This window comes from Lepidochelys kempii, chromosome 3, assembly GCF_965140265.1.
Source record: "Lepidochelys kempii isolate rLepKem1 chromosome 3, rLepKem1.hap2, whole genome shotgun sequence".
Lineage (NCBI taxonomy): Eukaryota > Metazoa > Chordata > Testudines > Cheloniidae > Lepidochelys > Lepidochelys kempii.
The window spans coordinates 151,839,682-151,864,650 of record NC_133258.1 but is presented as its reverse complement, the minus strand read 5'-3'; the positions used below and the strand labels follow the sequence as shown (position 1 = coordinate 151,864,650).

General features: G+C 44.5%; 1 protein-coding gene across 3 annotated transcripts in view; it reads right to left on the bottom strand.

The window, feature by feature from the left end:
- The window catches only part of DAAM2 (dishevelled associated activator of morphogenesis 2), a 243,722-nt gene that overhangs the window by 91,568 nt on the left and 127,185 nt on the right, over positions 1-24,969 (bottom strand). For all 3 annotated transcript variants that reach the window (XM_073338564.1, XM_073338566.1, XM_073338565.1), the window contains exon 4: positions 5,529-5,603. In XM_073338564.1, the coding sequence (XP_073194665.1) occupies positions 5,529-5,603 (75 nt within the window). The remainder of the gene's footprint in view (positions 1-5,528; positions 5,604-24,969) is intronic.

Sequence of the window (24,969 nt, the reverse complement as noted above, 5' to 3'; positions counted from 1 at the left end):
TAGGGCTGGGGCAGGGGCACAGGGGAGGGGGATGTGCCTCAGGGATGCGCCTCAGGGATGCAGGCTCTGGGTAGCGCTTACCTCAAGCATCTCCCAGAACGGCATGTCCCTCCATCCAGCTCCTACGCAGAGGCGTGGCCAGGTGGCTTTGCTGCATGCTGCCCCGTCCACAGGTGCTGCCCCTGCAGCTCCCATTGGCCACAGTTCTGGGCTAATGGGAGCTGTGGGGGCGATGCTTGGGGCAGGGGCAGCATGCAGAGCCTCCTGGCTACCCCTATGCATAGGAGCCGGAGAGGGGATATGCCGCGGCTTCTGGGAGCCACGCAGCGTAGCCCCCGACCCTGCTCCCCAGCTGGAGCACCAGAGCAGGGAAAGCTCCAGACCCCACTCCCCAGTGGGAGCTTGAGGGCTGGATTAAAACAGCTGGTAGGCTGGATGCAACCCATGGGCCGTAGTTTGCCCACCCCTGACCTAGACCATGCCTGACAGATGGTTGTCTAACCTGTCCTTAAAAACCTCCAATGATGGGGATTCAACATCCCTTGAAAGCCTATTCCAGAACTTACTACCCTTAGAGGTAGAAAGTTTGTGTTAATATCTAACAGAGTTCCTTTGCTGCAAATTAAGCCAATTAGTTCTTGTCCTACTTTCAGTGGACACGGGGATCAATAACTTCTTTATAACAGCCCTTAACATCTTTGAAGACAGTTATCAGGCCCCCTCAGTCTTCTTTTCTTCACCCTAAACATGCCAGAGTTTTTTTTAAACCTTTCTTCATAGGTCAGGCTTTCTTGACCTTTTATCATTTTTGTTGCTTTCCTCTAGACTGTCCAATTTGTCCACATCTTTCTTAAAGCATGGCACTCCAAACTGAATACAGTACTCCAGCTGGGGCCTCACCAATGCTGAGTAGAGCAGGACAATTACCTCCTGTGTCTTACATAGGACACTCCAGTTAATAAGCCTATGACGGATATAGCCTTTTTCACAACTGTGCACTGTTGTCTCATATTCAGTTTGTGATCCACTATAACCCCCAGATCCTTTTCGGCAATACTACTACCTAGCCAGTTATTTCCCATTGTGCATTTGATTTTTCCTTTCTAAGTGAAGCATTTTGCACTTGTCTTTGTTGAATTTCACCTCGTTGATTTCAGACCAATTCTCCAATTTGTCAAGATTTTGTGAATTCTAATTCTATCCTCCAAAGCGTTTGCTTATAAAATTTGCAGACGACACCAAGCCAGGGGGGATTGCACACTCTCTACTCCATCATCATTAATCAAAATATTTACTAGTACTGACTCGAGACAGATTCCCTGCTGGATCCCACTAAATACATCCTTCCAGTCTGACAGTAAACCACTGATAACTACTCTGAGTATGAACTTTCAACTAGAGAACAGAATTGGGCCCAAAGTGTCCAGGTTGTTTAGCTGAAAGAGAAAGCTGCGATCTCTAGTCCAGTGAACAGAGTACTCCCTAACATATTGATCTATGGTTCAGAATGCCCAGCATTCCAAGAGTCACCACATTACAAGGCCTTCAGGTAACACTATCATTGAACGCGGTGGCCTTGGAGAGTCAGAAACTGATCCAAAGCCTTTGAAGTCAATAGAAAGATTTTCAGGCTTCAAATGGTCTTTGGATCAGGCTCTCATTTTAATCAATGAGTAGCCCATATCTAAGATAGGCCCCTATAATTAAGCAATTAGGGGCAACAAGGTATGAAGGTGCTGTTTAAAGGGACACTGATTGATTTACAGTAGGTCCAAAACTTAAGTTTTGCAAAAACCAGGGCATAACATTTTAAAATAGAAATATGTCTAATGTTTTTTTAAAATTCTAATAATATTTTTGTTTCAAGTTTAACATTCCCCTGCAGTATTTGCAATCTAAATATTGCAGCACGTGCTAACACTGGAAGAGCCGCTACGTGAAACTGATTAGATACGGATTGGAAACAAAGTGAAACTGACTAATCATTTATTTTAACATTTCACTCAGGGTGGAGAATGAAAAAAACAGCAGCATTAGCAGTGAAAGTGAAGGGGCTCTTAAAAAATTCTTTCCATTTTAAGAATCTCAGAGGTCCTATTAACACAGGTGAAGACATTTCTTTTAAAACACCCTGATTCACCGCTATGCTACTCCAGTTTTACAGTGATGTAACGCTACTGAAAACAAATCACTGAAGCTAAAACTGCGTAAAATTGGAGCAAATAAATGGTAAATGAGGCCCATTAATTTTAACCCAAGTAGCCTTTAAATATCTCCAGTGATTGGGTAAAACATAAGGGAAAAGGAAAATTTGTCAATCATTCTAAGGCCAGGGCATGACAAAACAGCATTACCAGAACCTGGTGTTTACTGACATTCTTAAAATGTGGTTAAAATCAGAAAAAGTAGGCCAAAATCTGCTCTCAGTCCCTGAAGCTGCTCCAGCTTTAGAACACCATCAGTTACACGTTCATTCCAGATTTACACCAGGGTAAATTTAGGGACTGATCCAAAGCCACTGAAATTATTGGAAAGCCTCCCAATGACTTCAAAGGGCTTTGGACCAAGCCCTCGGAGCAGAATTTAGTGTGGTGACAATGTAACGTTCCATTTTTCTTCTCCCTTAATGACTCTTCTAGAGTAAATTTGCTCAGTCTAGACATCAAAACACTAATCTTTGCAATCATGCAAACTCTCTTAAAATCAATCTGCGTTCTTTCCACTTCACCCCTCATCACCAACAAATTCTGGAATCAGCACAGTTAGGTAGTAGTTTTTGATGAGTTATGACAGAATAAAAAGCAGCTCTTCTGTTACCTTCCTAGGGTGGCTCTGAAGCACTAGTGAAACACTGACTGTGTCAGTGAACTAAACATGTATTACCAAGAAGAAACCAACAATCTATAACATGTGCAACAGGGTGTCATTTTTATAGTTATTTTTCAGCCCATAACAATGCTATGAAGGTGAACAGAAAAGCTTTTATAAATTAATTATAATGATAAAAACCCACCAACTCACACTGCCCAAGATGTTAACAGCTAAATTCATGCAGAACTGATGAGGGAAATCAATGGCTCTTGCATATAAACAACCACAGGCAGAATCAGTAACAGACTATGAATCTTCAGAACACAGGAATTGCCACACCAGATCAGACCAGTGATCCATCTATCTCATTATCTTACCTCTCACAGTGGCCAGCACTAGATGCTTCAGAGGAAGGTATAATAACCCCCCCAGTAAATAATTATCGAGTAACATGGTGATAACGGAGGTTGTTCCCTAGATCCGATCAGTAAGTGGTTAGTTTTATCCTGAAGCTTGAATATTCATTGCCCTATATTTCTGTTTTTATCCTGTCTCACATAACTTGATTTTTGATTATCTATAAAAATGACCAACCCTTTATTTCATTGTCACACTAAATTATTATCCTCAGTAATGTATTGTGGCAGTAAGTTCCATAGGTTCATTATACATTGGGCAGGTGGGGGGCATTTTCCTTTATCAGTTTTTCATTTGCCGCCTTTCAAATTTCACAAAATGTTCCTTGTTCTTCTATAGTGAGTGAGGGTAAACAGAAACAGCTGTTTTACCTTCTCTATACCATTCATGTTTATATATGCCTATCAGCTCTTCACTTATTTGTCTTTTCTGTGAGCCAAATCTTGTCACCCTTACTCACACTGAGTAGCACATCAGTCGGCAAGTAATGCCACTGAAGTCAACATGACTACTTATTGAACAAGGTACTAGTCCGTGAGCATCCCTCCAGCCTAACCAGGCCCCATGGGGAGGGGGAAGTAGGGCAGGGCAATCCAGCTCTACATCACCATTCCTCAAAATGCCCAACAGAGGGGGTAGAATGGCTGGAGTGCCTGTGTTCCACCAAGCCCCCACTGGTTTAACTGTCTCAGCGGACCATTACCTGTCAGTGTAACGGAGAGCAACTCTGAGGTTGCTGTGTCATATTATTACATTCTTCCATGCCAGTGTTGGTGCACAGGGTGGAAACTAGCCTCTTCCAACCTCCTCTGCCAGTAGCTGTTGCTTCAATCTGCTCTGTGGTGTTGAGATTACGGTTCTGCCATCCCTGCTAAGGCTTCTTCTTAATGTTTCTATTGGGTCCCCTTGTTTCCTCACACCACTTTATCTCAGCTTCCTGGGGGAGTCTGCGTTGGCATGTGGGATACCTGCACCAATATATCCAGCACTTTCTTCTGATTCTGGTGGAAACAAGCTGCTGGCTGGATCTCTTCATTGGTGATAAACTCTCTCCATCCACTACCCAGAAGCCACAGGGGCTGGCTTCCTCCTTTCCCCAGGGATGCTTAACCACTGCTCAACCCCAGGCCTCCTCCCCCACTCCACCCTTTCCCCCCAAGGCCTCACTCCCACCCCACCTCTTCCCACCCCTGACGCTTCCCCGCCCAGTTCCACTCCCCTCTCCCAAGCATGCCCCATCTCCCTCTCCTCCAGCACCTCCTGCACACTGCAGAACAGCTGATTGCAGCAGGCAGGAAGTGCTGGGAGGGAGGAGGAGGAGTTGATTGGCGGGGCTGCTGGTGGGTGGGAAGCACGCACAGTAGGGGTCGGTGGAGCTGGCTCCTGGTGGTTGCTAAGTACCCACTAATTTTTTTTTCCCCCCGTGGGTGCTCCAGCCCTGGAGAATCCACAGAGTCGGTACCTATATCATAAGCTTTTTTAGGCACTTATTTTCAAAAGGTAAAGTATCTTGTTTTCTATCAAACATTTTAATAGATCTCCAGCTCTTGCAGCCATGTATGTTCGCACTGAGATGACATTCATGTTGAAAATTCCCAGTTTTGTTTTGATACTGCATCTCTTTGATTTCCATGCCTTGAGTTTAGTGAAAGCTGTGGAGGCCTTTCCTATCCTTGATATCACTTTTCTTGAAATCTCTGTTGTGCTTGGGCCAAGTTGGTCCTTAGATCATGGAAACACAAAGATGGCAAAGCCATTTTTGGCCCTTCCCTTCAGGTTCTGTGTTGGGCAGAGTTTGGTTAAACGCATGGGTCAGGGCCATGTTTTATTACTGGATTAGGAGCTAACATTTACATTTAAATTTGTTTTTAAAGCTTTTCAGATCATCTTTAAGCACTGTTTAAAGAGAGGAGAGAGAGAAAATATACATATGCACGTGTGTGCTTGCACGCATGTGCATGTACACAGGAGAAAACCCATTGTTGATTTGCAAGACAAAAGCCACAGCGACACCATCACATCTCATTTCTCTAATGTGGAGTTTCCAGTGAAGAATCCAATTTCATCATTTTCAGGTCTGTGAATCACGGAAATAAGAGCTGAAAAAGGCCTGCATTTCATCAAATCTATCTCTCTGCCAGTGCAAGATTCTTCCCTACAGAGTATACTCCTCTCCCTTTGCCAGCTCAATTTTAAATGAATCAAGCAATTGGACTTTCACTACTCTCCTTAAGACACTGTTTCACAATCAAACAGCCGTTGTTGGGAAATCTTTCCTGGCGTGTGCAGAGGTAACTTACTGCAGCCATGGAGTTGATGCGGTCAATATAGTAATCCGGCCAGCTGGTAGCAAGCTTATTAGGGTCTTCTTGTTCCTGAAACAGAAAATTAAACAAAGTTCATGAGCAGGCTTAAAGGATAAATAGTTTTCATTTGGTTGAAATCATCAGGGATTCTTGACCGTCCTATTTCCTTATATAACACACACATCTTTATGGAATTTATTACAAATGTCTTTGAAGGTATAGTGCTAAAGCTATCCTTGTGATGGCAGAGAAGAAAAGAAAACCCTTCAAATAGGATTACTGAAAACAGAATTACAGAACTGACTGAGACAAGGTTGTCCTTCAGTGACCAAAAGACAATACTCCCCTCCTCGCAGTATGCTGCCAAAGCTTGTACTCTAACGACAGAGCCTTCAGGGATAACTCAGTTACATTTTCAAGTTTTACATTTTACAGATTTTAGAAAATATTTTGCATTATTTCTGCTAATTGGATGGATGAGATTCACCAACTACAGAGTAAAAATACCAAGACAAAGAGTCTGGAAATAGACCAAATGACTGCTTCTTAGGAAGTTAAGCACAACCTCAAAGCATCCAGATGAACAGAACCGTAATCTGTGAATTACGGTGAAAGCTGCATCAAAGACCACCTCCAAGAGGAGTCTTAATAATTTTAAAGTATCTCCATACATTTTGCAGTCCAATTCAACTGAAAGGTGAGTTTAAGGCCTACTACCTCTGCTGGGCAACCACATTTTACTGGTTCTTTGGGTGGTCACTTGAGAGGTCTCACTGCATCAGATTTTATTTTACTTTACTTTGTGAAGAGGATAGACAGATAGACTAGAAACCAGTAAGAAAATAATGATTGGTTACTGGAGCCCTAATCTCCCACCACAAGATATAAGTAGCTTACATTAAAGTCAATTGAAGTTCTATCTTGTGGTTGAAGAACTGTCCCCCTTGGAGTTATACTAAAGATGGATGAACAGAGATTAGCAAGAGACAGAAAGATAGAATGTCAGGAAGATTATTGTCCTGTATGTATAAACAATTATTCATATCAACAGGCTTAGCTTGTAAAAGTTATACAGATGAACATTAAATAGCCAGATCTTTATCAGATCACATCAACTCTTTTACTGCTGCTACATATTTATGTTGTTTGGAGAGAAGAAATATTTCTACACGTCCCCAAACTGGCCTGCCTTCAAAAGAACCTTAATACTTGTCAAGCTCCTTTCAGGTTAAAATTAAAATTATAGTATACATTGTAACAAATCCATGGAAAATGTCAGGCTCCAAATTTGGAATTTACAGCAACAGCAGGGGTAAAACTGAGATCTTCCTGCTCCAAGACTACAGGCTCCTATCACTTGAACTAAAGGAGAACCTCAGTTAGCTGTGAACAGTATACAGCCAATGGCATAATAGAACAGTTCTACTTCTAGCCAGTAGAGGGCAGTAGTACATATACCTACCAAGCCAGTTCATTACAATTTCTATTTCTAGCTATACATAAAGCCTGAGAGACTGTCAAAATGGCAAGAGGCATCAAATGTATCATCTGGTTCCACAATTTATCAAATATACCACTTCTCCCATCGGTAGGGTGTGGGGAAATTCATGCCACACATGAACGTTTTTCCAGCGCAAGTGGAATGCCTCTGTTTTCCTTCTCTCCCTTTCCCTGATGAAAGCACTAGGCTGATGGAGCTATATCCTTGCTTACCAATAGATCCAGAGCTATACAACTCCCCATAAGTAATCAGCTAGATTTCTACGCTTCATTTCATTGCAGACTGCCTTTTAACACCTACTCTCTACTAGATGCTGACAAATGTTTTGCACATAGCAGGCCTTAACCTCCTATCCAAGAGTCAAAATATGACCTTGCTGAAGGAAAAACCAACGCAAAAACATGCAGTTGATAAATACAGCATTATTTTTAGAAGATAATCTTATCATGACCAGAGTAGAACAGGGGAGAGAGAGCGATAATCTAGTGCTAGTTAAATAAAGGCCATTCCACAGGGCAACATGACAGATACAGCAACCTATTTGTAAAGGGACATCAGGCCAAGACACCAATTTGTATTGCAAAGTGCCTTGATCCGTCTTCCTGGAAGTTTCCTGTGTAAAGGAGTTTGAAAGAGCGAGTGATCCGTACTACAGTTGTTTCCTAGATAAATGGGACAGTAAGTCTGTGAGAATATACACAGCATCTCCTTTGCCTATTCATTGAACCCCAGGCTAGGGAAGAGGAAGCAAATTCAGATAACTTGACAACTACTCAAATCCATTCTCCAAATCTCAAAAAGAATCCAAATAAAAAATGTTCTAAGAGTCTTAAAAAAAAAGCAGAAGTGTTAGAATACTGTGAGAAATCCTGCTCTTACTAGACTTCCAGCCCAAACAATAGGCTAAAAGGGTTTAAGATAGGAAAAGCATCCAAACACCTGAGTAATTTCCTATCTGAACCCCTGAAGCTTTGGAGTTTGACCAGTTGTATTAAAAGATCAGGAACTCTGACCTTCCTATGGTAAGATTCTGTATTTTTGGTTGGCTGAGCAGATGAAGGTCATTTTACTCCATGATTTACCGTTTCCCTCTCACTACTTTCTACCCCTCTGTATCTAGCGTATATTGTGGTCCTAACCCTGAGACCAAAGCTTAATGCCTCTTCTAGGACCATCCTGATGCTTTTGAGCTAGGGCTGGGTGAGAACTGGTTTCAATTAAACATCTGAGGTTCAAAAAAAAAGTTTGGTTACATTTGTGTGTACATTTGCATTTTCTGGTTTCGACCAAAAACAGAAGGTCCAAAATCCCATAAGGAAAGCTGTTCTGTTTATGGGCCTAATCTCAAAAGGAATTCCTCAGTCCTTATTCAGACTGAATTTTAATTGACGTTAATGACTGTTTTGCTTGGAAAAGGTCCAAATAAACATTGACTAGGTGCTTCAAAATCTGGTGAGATTTGGTAAGATCTGAAGTAGCAGAAAGCCGGTTCTCACAAAAGCTATTTTTGCAAACCCAAGAGGTCTGGATAAGCATGTGGATGTTTATCTGAATTCCCAAAACATTGGTTGGTCCATCACTAATTTTAGCCAGCCACCTGGAGAACATTTTCAAAGCATCAGACTCTGAAGTGAGATACCCAAGATCACATTGAGATTTACATCATCCTGAGGAGCAGTACCATGATATATTACAATCGGAGACACTGGGGAAAAAGATGGCTCTTGCCCAGATGATGTAAATGTTCTCCATAGGAAATCACAGCACCACAATTCCTCTCAGACAGAATCTAAAATACGCTGGATTTCTTAAAGACCGTCGAGATTCTGATCCTCAAATAAAACACTTCAAATTGCCTCTCAGCAACTTGCACTGATGTTGATAACAAAATCCTCTTCTTGCTCCAGAACATGTAGAAGGGAAAAAGTAGGGCCTAATATCCAAAGCCACATAGACGTCAATAACTGGAAATAATTATCCAGCTGTATGAAGCAAAATGTCAGCCAAAGGAATCTATTAAAGCAAAGCCACCTTTTAGCGACTTGAGTAGTGTAAATATTACATTAAAAACAGATGTCAGTCAGTGGGCTTCAGAAGCAACCATGTCATTCTTCACCAGAGCAACAGCTATGTAACTACTGTGAAAACACAGCCCTGATATCATACAAACCTGTAATAAAGTCAAGGTATTATATAGGCATTGAAGCTAATTTGGACCAAGTCCATCCCCATGGCAGAAACTGGGATTTTTGAGATGAACAATTTCATCTAAAATAAGATTTAATGGAATATGTCAAATACTTGGAATATTTGAACCAACTGCAAAAATAAAACTAAACAAACTATTCTAGTCACAGTTCATTTGATCCTGAAGGCCTTTTACAGAATTCTTAGGGAATCAATCCACTATACGGTTTTCATGGACACATTCTCTTCAACGGCAAAGACATTTGGTGGCATCCGCTCCTAGTGGGAAAGACACGCACAACAGAAAAAACCCACCCCTGCTGTAAGTACATCATTCCCCTCTGTTGGTGGACCTTTGCAGAGAGGAACTCAAACAGTAAGGTAATGGGTGCCATATAAATGGACAAGAGATCAATGATTGAATAGGTCCTGAAGATTAAATGCCTAGCTTATCTGACAAATGTTTTTAGGAGAGGGTTGAGTCACTTGGGAGAAGACATCACAGCAGCTGCCAGCGCTGTACCTTTTTTGCAGTTAAGCACTCGACCTCAGCATCCAGGGCTGTCAATCTGAAATTTTCCACTAAACACCAAATATACTCAACACCAAACAGTATTTCTCCAGAGTATCTCCTTAGTATCCAAGCACTTCCCAAACGTGACCGGATTTATCCTCACGCTACCCTTAGGAGGTAGGGAGTGATTTACTCCCATTTTACAAATGGGTAGAGGGGGACAAGAAAAGTTGAAGTGACAATCCAAACTCACCCAGGAAGTCAGTGGCACAGCAGGGAATAGAACTCCGATCACTTGATTGCCAGGCCAGTGCCCTTACAAGACCATCTTTCCTCTCCTATTACACTGACCTGATTTTCAGAGGTCCTGGAAACTCACAGCTCCTTGGAAACTGCAGATGCTCAGCATCTCAGGCCATGCCACCGTTTAACCACACTTCGGGTATAAATATCCTGTGCTGATGCATCATGCTGTCTTAAGACACAGACTAAGGTACTGTTTGCCACTTACACAGCTGCCCAAAATACTTAAGCACACTTCCTGATAAGTAGAAGTAACAGACTACCTTTACCTGCTGAACTCCTTCCCTCAGTCCATTGGGTTGATCAGCATTATTTAAAGCAGCAGCGGGACAGGCAACTTACACAATGCCATTGAGTGTGGGTTTAAAATCTTTTTCACAAGTCCCTGATTTTGTGTAGTGACTTCTGGTTGACCTCAGTAGAAATAGCATACAAAATAGATGGAAGAGAAGAAATCCAAAGGGCAAACATATGAGAAACTTTTCATTCCTATTTACTTATTGTAATCTGCAAGTAAGAGTAAACTGGCGCCTGGAATCAGTGCAAGTCTGAAAAAACAGAATTGAAATCAATAAGGATATTTGAATTTAACTCAGGTAGCTGAGAACAGAATTTGACAAGACATAGCTTCTGGTTAATGCATTTCCCCTGCAACAGCTGATGGCATCATTCCATCCCAGACAGGAGGAAGCCGGATTCCTATACTCAGGATTAGCTGTCAGTGTCATCACTTAATGGTAGAAAAGGTCACAGAACCGTGAGCTCAGGTGGTTAAAAAATGATTAAGAAAACCCTAAAATGTAATTAAGGGTTTTCTATGTCGGATAAGCCTCTATGGTGGCTTTTTCAAAAGCACCTAAAGGAAGTCAGGCCCACAACTCCAAATGAAAGTCAATGAAAGCTCAACTCCCATGAGATGTTTTTGAAAGACTCAGCTTATAAATACAATGAATACTTTGCACTCCTGTAGTGCCATCCCCCAACCATATCCCAGTGCTTTTCACAAATTAATGAATTACGCTTCACTGCAGCCTTCTCAGCTAGGTCAGTTTAGGTGGGCAAAATGAGGCAGAGAGATTAAGTGATTCCCTTCAATCACACAGAAAATCTGTAATAGAGCCAGGAATAGAACCCACATCAGACTCCCACATCTTGTGTTTTTACCCAATAGACCATTTTCCCTTTTTTTGGTAACTGATTTTCTGAAAGTTCAAGCCTTTGCAGTTCACCTTTATAAAAATCTTTAAATCCCAAATGAAGTTCTTCCTTAAGCATTAAAAAGTCTGCTAGCTATTTCTCAGTTCTATATCAGTAATAGAGCCTGCCCCAGTGGAGCACTTTGGTTAACAAATACAAAATGTGTCCGATCTCCCATGAGATAAACTATGAATTCATAACAGCAGCTGAAACAAATCCAGGATTTTTCAGGCAGTTTACGCATCCGAAAAACCAACCAGGTCCCAGGAGATAGTAATTTTGAAACAAGGACAGACCACAGGACTGAGCTAGACAGATGTGGTAGGTACTGCACTATTTGCTCAACTTAATGACTAGCACGGACATGAGTATTCTCAAGGTGTTGTGGATGGTGCCATACCCAAGCCTTTTAAGCACAATTCATCCAGAGCAAAAGACACAAATATTTCTTCTCCCTGGATTCAGGCTATATGCAGATAGTAATCTTTGTGCTCCAAAAGCAGCCTATTGTATCATGAGATGCAAAAGAGAATATCCATTAATTAGCAGCTATAAGGGATAGAACACTGTTGAAAAATTCCAATTCCATCTAATGGAAAGTGGTGCACACGCACACTACCCAGTTCACTGCAGTATGAAATCAGGACATATTTACCCAATCAGGTCATTGTTTCATCCAGCCTGGTATCTCCTCCAGCCAGGCAGTATCAAGCCACTGGTCCAACTGGCTCAGTCTGCTGTCTCTGACTGTGTCTGCTAACTGACGTTTCAAGGACAGACTACTGCAAAGCTTACCATGCCATTATTATGATTTATATTCCAGAAGCGCCTCATGGTCTAGAGTTGCTAACTTTCTAATCACACAAAACCGAACACCCCATCCCCGCTCCTTCCCAGAGACCCTGCCCCCTTCCCGCCCCCTTCCCCGGGGCACTGCCCCCTGCTCACTACATTTCCCCTCCCTTGGTGGCTCCTTCTCCCCCACCTTCACTCACTTTCACTGGGCTAGGAGAGGGGGTTGGGAGGGGGTGATGGCTTTAACCGGGGGTGCAGGCTCCAGAGTGGGACCAGAAATGAGGGGATCAGGGTGCGGGGGGGGCTCTGGGCTGGGGTAGGGAGTTGGGGTATGAGGGTAGAGGGTGAGGGCTCTGGCTGTGGGGGTGCAGGTTCTGGGGCGGGGCTGGGGGATGAGGGTTTGGGGTGCAGGGGGGGCTCCAGGCTGGGGCTGAGGGATTCTGTGTGTGGGAGGGGGCTCTGAGCTGAGGCAGTGGGTTGAGGGCTCCAGCTGGGGGTGCAGGCTCTGGGGTGGGGCTAGGGATGAGGATTTTGGGGTTTAGGAAAGGGCTCCCGGCTGGAGTGTGGGAGGGGCTGTGGATTGAGGCAGGAGGTTGGCGTGCAAGAGGGGGTATGGGCTCTGGCCAGAGATGAGGGGTTTGGGGTGCAGGGGGTTGAGGCATGGGCTTACCTCTGGCGGCTCCCAGTAAGCAGCGCAGTGGGGCAAAGGCAGGCTCCCTGCCTGTTCTGGCACTGTGCTGCACCCCAGAAGTGACCAGCAGGTCCCTCCAGCTACTAGGCAGTGCTGACTGGAGCTGCCAGGGTCCCTTTTCAACTGCACATTCCGATTGAAAACTGGACACCCGGCAACCCTTTCATGGTCCCCACTGAGACTGAAGCTGTGATGGACTGGGTACTGCACACACACACACAGGTGGAGACAGTCCCTACCCCAAAGGGTTCATAATCTAATTAGACAAGACAAAGGGTGGAGGGGGTGGGGAAGACAAAGGGGAAGTGACTTGCCCAAGGGCACACAGATCAATGGCAGAGACAGGACAAGAACCCAGGTCTTGAGTCCTGGTCCAGTGGATCCATGGATCAATCCTGAACTACAATCAGCGACAAAAAGAAGAACAAGCATTCAGCTCCCCAAGGAGATTCCCTTTTGGGAACCTTCCCACAGTGCCAGGAGAAACAGGCATATCACCCAATCCCACGAGTCTCCAGAGATTGAAAGGATTAGAAACTGTGCTCACTTTCCAGAAGATGGTTTTCCCCACAATACTCTGGACATTCACACATTAAACTGAATCCACATTATTTTTTCAACAGCTTCTCAACATCCTACCCACCACGTTTTCTACTATGTCTGCTCCTGAGGTTAAGAGGATGAGATATTTTTCACATTATATACCCACAATGGGCCTGATTCTGATCTCACTTAGCACTGGTGTAAGTCTATTGACTTCAGATTATTAGTCCTCATCAACATCTGTACAAATGAGAGGCGAGTCAGGCCTGGGGGTGTTGTGGTCACCTCACAGGTAAAACCCACTAAACAAAATATTTCCCTTCCTTCATTAGCAATGGGCTGGAATTCCAGACCTGCAGGGCAAAAACCCTTTGGGCATATTCTGTGTCTTCAGGTTACGCAGTGTTTATTTGTTTAGACCCAATTTAAATAAACTGTCTAATGATAGAGTTTAAAGCAAGTTTAAGCTTTACAATAACTGTATCTGGCCCAGGCCTTTCTATAGGTTGCTCCTGGATAAAATCTACCTAAGAGAAGCTGAAATTATAGCAAAGCTGCACAGTACATTTTTAGTTTCAAAAACTCCCTCACGTACCGCTCTCCTTCCTTTCCTGTTGGCTCTTTATCACCACCATCATTGGCACAGACAGATGTGAACTTGTTGGCAATGCTGACAGCATCAGCCACCTCTTATTTTTAGAGAGTGCAAATAGGCTTGTCCAAATATAGAGCCCCTGCTGTCAACTCCACCAGTTGAAAGGCACGAGATGCACTGTCCTAAGGTTGGGGGTTCCACGACCACCACTCCCAAGAGAAGGAGGCAGGTGGTGGTGGTCGGGGATACTCTCCTCAGGGGGACTGAGTCATCTATCTGCCGCCCTGACCGGGAAAACCGAGAAGTCTGCTGCTTGCCAGGGGCTAAGATTCGCGATGTGACGGAGAGTCCGCTGAGACTCATCAAGCCCTCGGACCACTACCCCTTCCTGCTTTTCTACGTGGGCACCAATGATACTGCCAAGAATGACCTTGAGCGGATCACTGCAGACTACGTGGCTCTGGGAAGGAGGATAAAGGAGTATGAGGCGCAAGTGGTGTTCTCGTCCATCCTCCCTGTGGAAGGAAAAGGCCGGGGTAGGGATCGTTGAATCATGGAAGTCAATGAATGGCTACGCAGGTGGTGTCAGAGAGAAGGCTTTGGATTCTTCGACCATGGGATGGTGTTCCAAGAAGGAGGAGTGCTAGGCAGAGACCGGCTCCACTTAACGAAGAGAGGGAAGAGCATCTTCGCAAGCAGGCTGGCTAACCTAGTGAGGAGAGCTTTAAACTAGGTTCACCGGGGGAAGGAGACCAAAGCCCTGAGGTAAGTGGGGAAGCGGGATACCGGGAGGAAGCACGAGCAGGAGCGTGTGAGAGGGGAAGGCTCCTTCCTCATACTGAGAGCAAGGGGCGATCAGCGGGTTATCTCAAGTGCCTGTATACAAATGCACAAAGCCTGGGAAACAAGCAGGGAGAACTGGAGGTCCTGGCAAAGTCAGGGAATTATGATGTGATTGGAATAACGGAGACTTGGTGGGATAACTCGCATGACTGGAGTACTGTCATGGATGGGTATAAACTGTTCAGGAAGGACAGGGAGGCCAGAAAAGGTGGGGGAGTTGCACTGTATGTAAGGGAGCAGTATGACTGCTCAGAGCTCAAGTATGAAACTGCAGAAAAACCTGAGAGAGTCTCTGGATTAAGTTTAGAAGCCTGAGCAACAAGGGTGATGTCGTGGTGGGAGTCTGCTATAGACCACCAGACCAAGGGGATGAGGTGGACGAGGCTTTCTTCCGGCAAGTCGCAGAAGCTACTAGATTGCACGCCCTGGTTCTCATGGGCAACTTCAATCATCCTGATATCTGCTGGGAGAGCAATACAGCGGTGCACAGACAATCCAGGAACTATAGGGGACAATTTCCTGGTGCAAGTGCTGGAGGAACCAACTAGGGGTGGAGCTCTTCTTGACCTGCTGCTCACAAACCGGGAAGAATTAGTAGGGGAAGCAAAAGTGGATGGGAACCTGGGAGGCAGCGACCATGAGATGGTTGAGTTCAGGATCCTGACACAAGAAAGAAAGGAAAGCAGCAGAATACGGACCCTGGACTTCAGAAAAGCAGACTTTGACTCCCTCAGGGAGCTGATGGGCAAGATCCCCTGGGAGAATAACATGAGGGGAAAGGAGTCCAGGAGAGCTGGCTGTTTTTTAAAGAATCCTTATTGAGGTTACAGGGACAAAGCATCCCAATGTGTAGAAAGAATAGTAAATATGGCAGGCGACCAGCTTGGCTTAACAGTGAAATCCTTGCTGATCTTAAACACAAAAGAGACGCTTACAAGAAGTGGAAGATTGGACAAATGACCAGTGATGAGTTTATAAATATTGCTCGGGCATGTAGGAACGGAATCAGGAAGGCTAAATCACACCTGGAGTTGCAGCTAGCAAGGGATGTTAAGAGTAACAAGAAGGGTTTTTTCAGGTATGCTGGCAATAAGATGAAAGCCAAGGAAAGTGTGGGTCCCTTACTAAATGAGAGAGGCAACCTAGTGACAGAGGATGTGGAAAAAGCTAACGTACTCAATGCTTTTTTTGCCTCTGTCTTCACAAACAAGGTCAGCTCCCAGGCTACTGCACTGGGCAGCACAGCATGGGGAGGAGGTGGCCAGCCCTCTGTGAAGGAAGAAGTGGTTCGGGACCATTTAGAAAAACTGGACGTGCACAAGTCCATGGGGCCGGATGAGTTGCATCCGAGAGTGCTGAAGGAATTGGCGGATGTGATTGCAGAGCCATTGGCCATTATCTTTGAAAACTCATGACGATCGGGGGAAGTCCCGGAAGATTGGAAAAAGGCTAATGTAGTGCCCATCTTTAAAAAATGGAAGAAGGATGATCCTGGGAACTACAGACTGGTCAGCCTCACCTCAGTCCCCGGAAAAATCATGGAGCATGTCCTCAACAAATCAATTCTGAAGCACTTAGACGAGAGGAAAGTGATCAGGAACAGTCAGCATGGATTCACCGAGGGAAAGTCATGCCTGACTAATCTAATTGCCTTCTATCATAAGATAACTGGTTCTGTGGATGAAGGGAAAGCAGTGGATGTGTTATTCCTCGACTTTAGCAAAGCTTTTGACACGGTCTCCCACAGTATTCTTGTCAGCAAGTTAAAGAAGTATTGGCTGGATGGATGCACAACAAGGTGGGTAGAAAGTTGGCTAGATTGTCGGGCTCAACAGGTAGCGATCAATGGCTCCATGTCTAGTTGGCAGCCAGTATCTAGCGGAGTGCCCCAAGGGTCGGTCCTGGGGCCGGTTTTGTTCAATATCTTCATTAATGATCTGGAGGATGGTGTGGATTGCACCCTCAGCAAGATTGCGGATGACACTAAACTGGGAGGAGTGGTAGATACGCTGGAGGGTAGGGATAGGATACAGAGGGACGTAGACAAATTGGAGGATTGGGCCAAAAGAAATCTGATGAGGTTCAACAAGGACAAGTGCAGAGTCCTGCACTTAGATCAGAAGAATCCAATGCACCGCTACAGACTAGGGACCAAATGGCTAGGCAGCAGTTCTGCAGAGAAGGACCTAGGAGTGACAGTCGACGAGAAGCTGGATATGAGTCAACAGCATGCCCTTGGTGCCAAGAAGGCCAATGGCATTTTGGGATGTATATGTAGGGGCATTGCCAGCAGATGGAGGGACGTGATCGTTCCCCTCTATTCGACATTGGTGAGGCCTCATCTGGAGTACTGTGTCCAGTTTTGGGCCCCACACTACAAGAAGGATGTGGAGAAATTGGAGAGAGTCCAGCGGAGGGTAACAAAAATGATTAGGACTGGAACACATGACTTATGAGGAGAGGCTGAGGGAATGGGGATTGTTTAGTCTATGGAAGAGAAGAATGAGGGGGGATTTGATAGCTGCTTTTAACTACCTGAAAGGTGGATCCAAAGAGGATGGATCTAGACTATTCTCAGTGATAGCAGATGACAGGACAAGGAGTAATGGTCTCAAGTTGCAGTGGGGGAGGTTTAGGTTGGATATTAGGAAAAACTTTTTCACTAGGAGGGTGGTGAAACACTGGAATGCATTACCTAGGGAGGTGGTGGAATCCCCTTCCTTAGAAGTTTTTAAGGTCAGGCTTGACAAAGCCCTGGCTGGGATGATTTAGTTGGGATTGGTCCTGCTCTGGGCAGGGGGTTGGACTAGATGGCCTCCAGAGGTCCCTTCCAACTCCATTATTTTATGATTCTATGAGGATATTGCCAGCACGGGCCACTGTTTTATTGGTGCAGTGTAAAGACAAAAGAACATCTTCTCCCTGAGTTCACCAGTCTGATCAAATATATAGCTGGAGTGGGAGAAACATACCCAATTCTTCCAATCCCAAATGGAAGCTTAGTCACATAGTGGAAATATACCAGTAACTCAAACCATGCCCCCATTGTGAGTCACATCCCTTTCTACTTGGTCTCCCGTTGGTTAGATTCCCTCAACTACTGTGGCCCAACGGCCTCAGTTTCCTACTGGCTGAACTCTGCGCTTCCACTGAATTGAATACCACCACATAAATTAATTCATGGTGGGCAGCCACCTACCCCCAAATAAAACAATGAATGTTGCCCGTTTCCTCCCAAAACCCAATAATTAATTCTAAGCAGCTCAGTTCCCCCAACACATTCAATCAATTTATTATGTGGGGAGGGAGGTAATATAAATTGATACTTGGTAGCCCTCTCCATAAGTCAATTTATGCTAATTCCACAGTCTTGGAGGGCAGGGGTGTCAGGAGTCCTCTTCCCTGGTAGCAGGGTGATGGGAGATTGAGTTTTCCCTCCTCCTGGGCCAAACCCCAGCCCCCCCAAAACCAGGGAGCAATGGGCTGAAGAGCAGGGAGGCCCCAGCCAGCCTGGAGACCAGGGGCAGCAGCCTCCCTGCCTGCCATCCTAGCAGAGTTTTCTCTGCCAGGTGATGGATGTTGCCAACACCCCAGACAAACCTTCTGCGGGGTTAGCAGCATCTCTCCCACCCCTCCCCACCTATACCTTCCCAATTGTCAGCACCACCTCCAGTACCTGCAACATCTAATTGTTGCTTGGGAGTCTCTTCTCCAGTATTGACCCTGCTTAGCTTGTGACAACTGACAGGGTCTTGGGACAAAGTGTGCCTACAGGTCTGGAATTTGCTCCTTGAGTGGACTCCCTGCAGCTCATCTTCTTCCTTTCAGCAGCACCCTTTTCAATTGTGTGCCTAAACAGTTGGTATTTATGTCATTTTGGCAGAGAGAGAATTTCCTTTTTCAATTTCTTCTCCTCTTTCTTGGCATCCTTTCGGCAGCTCAGTGCAAAGCCAAAGCCAGCGTAACTGAACCTCCCAGCTGCCACATGCTTGCACTTGAAGTTTCTCTTTCTGTGCTGATTTGTTTATTTCTAGTGAACAACCACTTATTTTCTTTTCCAAACTAAAAAAAAAAAATTACCCCCAACTAAAAGAAAAAACCCTCCAAGATCCATGGCAATTACTCTGCCTGTTGAGCTGGTGATGGAAATCAGACTTCACTTCTCCTCAAAAGGCAACATAAACTATTCCCTTTGGGAATACTTATGCACAGAACTGGCTAATGAAATGGTCTGACAGGCCCCTCTTAGCTACCTTGCCCCTCACAAAAATGCTGCTTTGCAAAGACTTCCCATCCCCCTCTTCAACGTTCTTCTCCCCTGGTCCCACTCTAGGCCATCTGGTCACAAGGAGAGTTAATGGAGTTTGATGGTGATGATTGACTGGTCCATTCTGTCTCCCTTTCATGGGTGCCACCACATACCAAATGAAATACTGACTATACTGTAGTCAGAGCTTTTGCAGTATGAAAGATGGGATTGAGGTTAAGGCACTAAACTGATACTCATGAGGATCTGGCTCAATTCCTGGTTCTACCACAGACTTCTTGTCTGAATGTGGGCAAGTTATTTAATTCCTCTCTGCATCTGTTCCCCTTCTGTGAACCATAGTACTTGCTTTCTCCCAGCCAGCATGTGTCTTGTGCATTTAGTTTGTTCACTCTTTGGGACAAGAGCTTTCTTTTACTATATGAGAGAGCTTAGCGCCCAACACAATGGGGCCCTCATCTTAGTTTGGGCCTCTAGATGCTACTGTCTATAAGCTTAACAAAAAATGAAAAATCACAGGAGAACCTTCCAAAAGCAGTAAGCCGAGAAAGAGAGACTCCAGTTTGGTTTCTTTTTCTTACAGGCAGTAGATTCTGAAAATATTCTTTAATTTGCTGGTTTCAGAATCCACTGCCTCCTATTTTAAATCATAATTGGATTTTTTTTTAAATGTATGCACTAGTTCAAGTACAGTTAATGGACTTGAAGTGAGAATTAATACAGGGAAGCCCTATGTCTGTGTTACACATAGGGCCCTACAAAATTCACGGTCCATTTTGGTCAATTGTCATAGAATTTTTAAAAAATCATAAATTTAACGATTTCAGCTATTTAAATCTGAAATTTCAATGATGTAAGTGTAGGAGTCCTGACCCAAAAAGGAGTTGGGGGGGGGTCGCAAGGTTATTGTAGCAGGAGGTTGCAATACGGCTCTCCTTACTTCTGCGCTGCTGCTGCTGGTGGCGGCTCTGCCTTCAGAGCTGGGCTCCCGGCCAGCAGCCGCCGCTCTCCAGCTGCCCAGCTCTGAAGGCAGAGCCGCCACCAGCAGCAGCGTAGAAGTGAGGATGGCATGGTAAGGTATTGCCACCCTTACTTCTGCGCTGCTGCCTGCAGAGCTGGGCCCTCGGTCAGCAGCTGCCACTCTCTGGCCACCCACCTTTGCAGGCAGCAGCACATAAGGGTGGCATAGTATGGAATTGCTACCCTTACTTCTGCACAGCTGCTGGCAGGGTGCTGCCTTCAGAGCTGGGAGCCTGCTCAACAGCTGCTGCTCTCTGGCTGCCCAGCTCTGAAGGCAGCGCAGAAGTAAGGGTGGCAATACCGCGACTCTCCCCTAAAATAACTTTGTGGCCTGCCTGCAACTCACTTTCGGGTCAGGACCCCCAATTTGAGTAACGCTGGTCTCCCCCAGGAAATCTATATAGTATAGGGTAAAATCACATAAGACCAGATTTCATGGTGGGAGACCTGATTTCATGGTCCGTGACATGTTTTTCCATGGCCATGAATTTGGTAGGCCCTAGTTATGCAGGAGGTCAGACTAGATGGATCACAATGGTCCCCTCTGGTATTAAAATCTATGGAGGATATGGAACTGAATGAATTTAGGTATTTGCTGTCCTTGGAAGATTAATGAGCATTCAGCAGAGTTCAGAACACGGGTAATAAATAGTGGGAGCTCTGTTCTGTACTAAATGGCTTCCCAGCATTCTAGGTGAACATTTGTTTGTTTTTTTTAATTCTTTGCTCTTGTTCATATATTTGAGACTAATCTGAAGGGTAAGAGCTTTATGGTGTATGTATATCACTACATACCATCAACAGGACAAAACTGAGAAAAACATGAATTGTAGGGATTGATTCTGTTTTGGAAGGGGATAGACTACTAGATGCCCTAACATCATAGCTGCCATTTACACACAAAATCAGCATCTACACACACAGTTCCCACACCCTAGTTTCTGATATCCCAACAGTTATTTCCTTTTACAAACAGAAAAATACTAAAGTGACATATCCAATTGAGTAATTACTGGGTAAATACTGACTTTTTAGTTGTGATCACTTTAATTGTCAAGTGCCCAAACCTGCCTCCCACTGAAGTCAAAAGCCAAACTCCCGTTGGTTTCAATGCAAGCCAAATGGGGAGCACAGGGTGGGTTCCACAACTGCCATTTTCAAAACCAACCTCTGATTTTCACCTGCCCAAACTTAACACTTTGACCATGATTTTCAGAAGTGCTAATCACTTGCAACTCCAGCTGATGTCACTGGGGCTTGCAGGCCCTTGATACAGCTGTAAAATCAGGCACCCAAAATCATCATAATGGTCATTACTTGGGCCTATGCCTTCAGAAAGCTGCCCTGAAGAGCTAGAAAAACTCTTTCTGCAGGGCTGCCAAACTTGTGGATGGACAAGGACTAGGCTTTTTTTAAAAAAAAAAAAAAAACCAGAAAACAAAAAAGGAAAATAAAAATATTCTGTGCATTTCATGGAAAAGCCCATCTTTGGATTTAAAAAATAAATCTATAACTTCGAGGGCCTGACCAAATAACCTATGCTCTCAAGATAAATAAATGAGCCTCCAACTGCCAGCACCTCATCATGAAAACTGTGAGCCAAAGCCCGAAGAAAACAAAACAAAACAAAACAAAAACAAACCTCTTATCTTTTCTGATGTCCCCTCGAATGGGATTGGCATTTTAGGAGTCCTTTGAGAGCAGATTCTCGCTATTGGAATGTTGGCACTTCAGCTGAATGATGAGCAATTTCAATCTATAATTAAACTGTTAAAGGGGAAACTCTGAAAGGATCTGCTGAAGAAGAATCTTCATGATCATGGCAAATCAAGTGCTTCTCAGATCAATCTGTAGCTAGGTCCTTGGTGGTCTGGCTGGATATTCACTTTCTGTCCATCACTGGTGATAATATCACACCACTGCAGCTTTTGGTGACCACTTCATTGCCAGCTGTGTTGCAGCATTCCTTGATCAACATGCTTTGTAATTCATTGGTCTTTCATCCTAATATGTCCATAACAAGAAAGCTTCCAAAAATCACATCAGCGCTGACAGAGCTGGTTCCCAGCTTCAGCTACAAATATTCTCATTTCTGATCCTGTCCTCCCACATGATATGGAGTAGCTGATGAACACTATCAATCAAAAATGTCAATCTGCCACTCTTCAGCCTTCCTCAGCACCCATGTGTCACTGCCATACAACAGAGGTGATACACCTGTAGTTCTATAGATCCACAGCTTCATCACATGCTTGAGGTCACAACATTCCCACAGAGGCCACTAAAGGACCCACACATGGTAGTAGCTGCTGCTATACAAGCTTCTACATCTTTCAAGCCGTCTCCAGCTCTGTCTTTGACATTTCCCAAGTATTTGATAATTGCCACCTGATCAGTGCCCTGCCTGGACACTGGTTGCAAGCTGGAGCTGGAGGCTGCTTGATGGTAATATCAGTGACTTAGTTTTATCCAGGCGAATAACTAGACCAATGTGTCTTGCTTCTTGCCCAATGAGTTCAGCCATCAACTGCAGTGATTCTCCACATTCAGCCAACAAAACAATGCATTGGTTCATTCAAGATCTCCCAGCAAATGGTGTAGAAGAGTCTGACACAACCCTAAGTCTCCTGTAGCAAACTCTTAGAGTAAACATCTTTGAGCATTTGCCCAGCAGGGCAAATTTTCACATCAGGAAGTAGTTATGGGATCTAACAATTTGCTGACACAATGGCCTGATTCTTCTCACTTTCACTGGTCTAAATCAAGAGAATTCCTGTCTGAAGTCAATGAAGTTACAGCAGTGAGAGAAGAGCATCAGGGCCAAACACCATTACACTGAGCCATAATGGAATGACATGTTGAATATGTTATGTGAACTCCAAAAGTTATTCCTGTGCCATACCATTTTGTACACTAGGCTCACCAAGTTGAAATTGGGACAAATCCTTTTACTGTTCTAAGAATGCTATCCCAAAAGCTGAAGAAGAGAGGAAACAGATATTGATTTGTGTTGGTTTTTACTGGGTCTGGCAATATTGCACAAATTCTGACACCTGCAATACACAGCATATGTTGTGCATTAACTTAGGCCACTATTAAAACAGTTATTTCTGTTTGAAGTGGTCCTGGAATGTCATCCATCATGTAGTAATTGTGACCTCTTTGCTTTCCTTCTTTAAAAATCTTCTAGATGCAAGAGCTGGAGAAGTTATGGGCCACTGACTCTTACTTGCACATTTCGTTCCAATGAACAGATGCCTTAGTGCTTCACATGCTCTCTTTTATACAAGAACACAAGAGGTGCTGTGACATCATCTGATATGACGGACAGCCATACTATCCGTGTTCTGTGCTTGTCATAGGCCTGTATATCCAAATTCATTGGTCTATATTCCACTTTCAGTTACATCACGTAACTCTCTGGAGGCCATGTCAGGATATCTAGATTAGAGAGACTGGTGGGGCTCCAGAACACTATTGGGCTAACAAATCATCCCAGGTAACGGAGCATTAAATCATTCTGTTTAGGGGGAAAGCAGCAGATACTGGCAGGAAAATTGCATGTTAACTCCAAGGATGCTGGCATTCTGAAAACTTCCAGCTAAAGAATGCAGCTGTTTCCAAAGGGCAACATCCTCCCTTTGGTGACTTACCAGTACCTTGAGATTTCTCTGAACAACAGTAACTGAAATGCAAGACTACATTCAGAGAACCTATTTTGTGAAATTCTGCATTTCAGACTTGTTTTTCAGTCAGTCTCCTAAGCTGAAGAAGCAATGCACCATTCTGGCTGAGAGTGACTGCAGACGCCAGGCACTTGGAGGGGACTTAAGGGGAACTAGAAGTTTCAGTCTATTTTAAGGATAAGATCTCCTTGTGATGATGCAGATGATGGATGAATGAATCCCAGCTAGGGTGAATGCAAGACCTACACAAACAGAGATTCACTCTTGCTTGAGTTCTTTGTGGGGCTTCTTGGGTCCTGCCTACAAACCTATGGCCCTATGTGACATTCCTATTTAAAAAAAACTTACAAGATTGAAGCATTAAACCTCTAACAAATTTAGGAAGAGTCCATGGGGAGACAACCTGGCACCTTCAGCACCAAAACATAAGCCCAAACTACTTCAGCTAAAGAAGTAACTACATTGACCACATACACGTAAGAGGCTCATATCTGACATGTGAATCAGCCACTGACAAGACAAGACAACACACACACTTAGCCAGTGTACACATTCAACCAGCTCCCCTGACTCTCAGTTGGGGCTTGATCAACCAACTACCAGTAGCTCTTGCCTTAGCAGCAGGGCTACTCTGTATTTAGCTCCTCCTGCTAGTTGGAGCGAGAGCACCATCTCCTTAAAAGGCACAATATTCATAATTAAGAAGAGCGATTACACCTTCATCAAGCTCTATTAGGAACCCCAGTTAAGCAAAGTGCTTCTCAAGTACTGTACCATATCAGATGCTCATTAGAATTGCACCAGATACTGAGTGCTGAAGAACAAAGTTAAAGAAGGGCATTAGAGTATGTCTACACCTCAGTATAAGTCCAGGCTTAGCAGAACTTGGGTTTGTTAACCCAGGGCTTGAGCATCTACACCAATCTGTAACCCCAGTGTCGTAATTGTTGAACCCGAGGTCCAAACCTGGGGCTCCAGCATCTACACTGCATTATGCAGGCCTGAGTCCAGACACTCATAGCTCAGACTTCCTAGTGCCCTCCCAAAATGTGGCCACTCCAGCCCTTTGTTCATGGTGCAGCGTGAGAAAATGTGAGGTGCACCAACCTTGACTGTCTAGAGGACAAAGAAAGGTGGCCCATGGAATTGTGGGATACTTTTGGCAGACTCCCAGAGCACAAGTCCAGTGGTGCTGCATTTACACAGCAAAGCAATAGGGCTTGAATCCTGGGTTCTGGCTTGCCTCGGTCTTTGACCCTCCACCCCCATGAGGTCCTGGGACCCTGGGTTAGT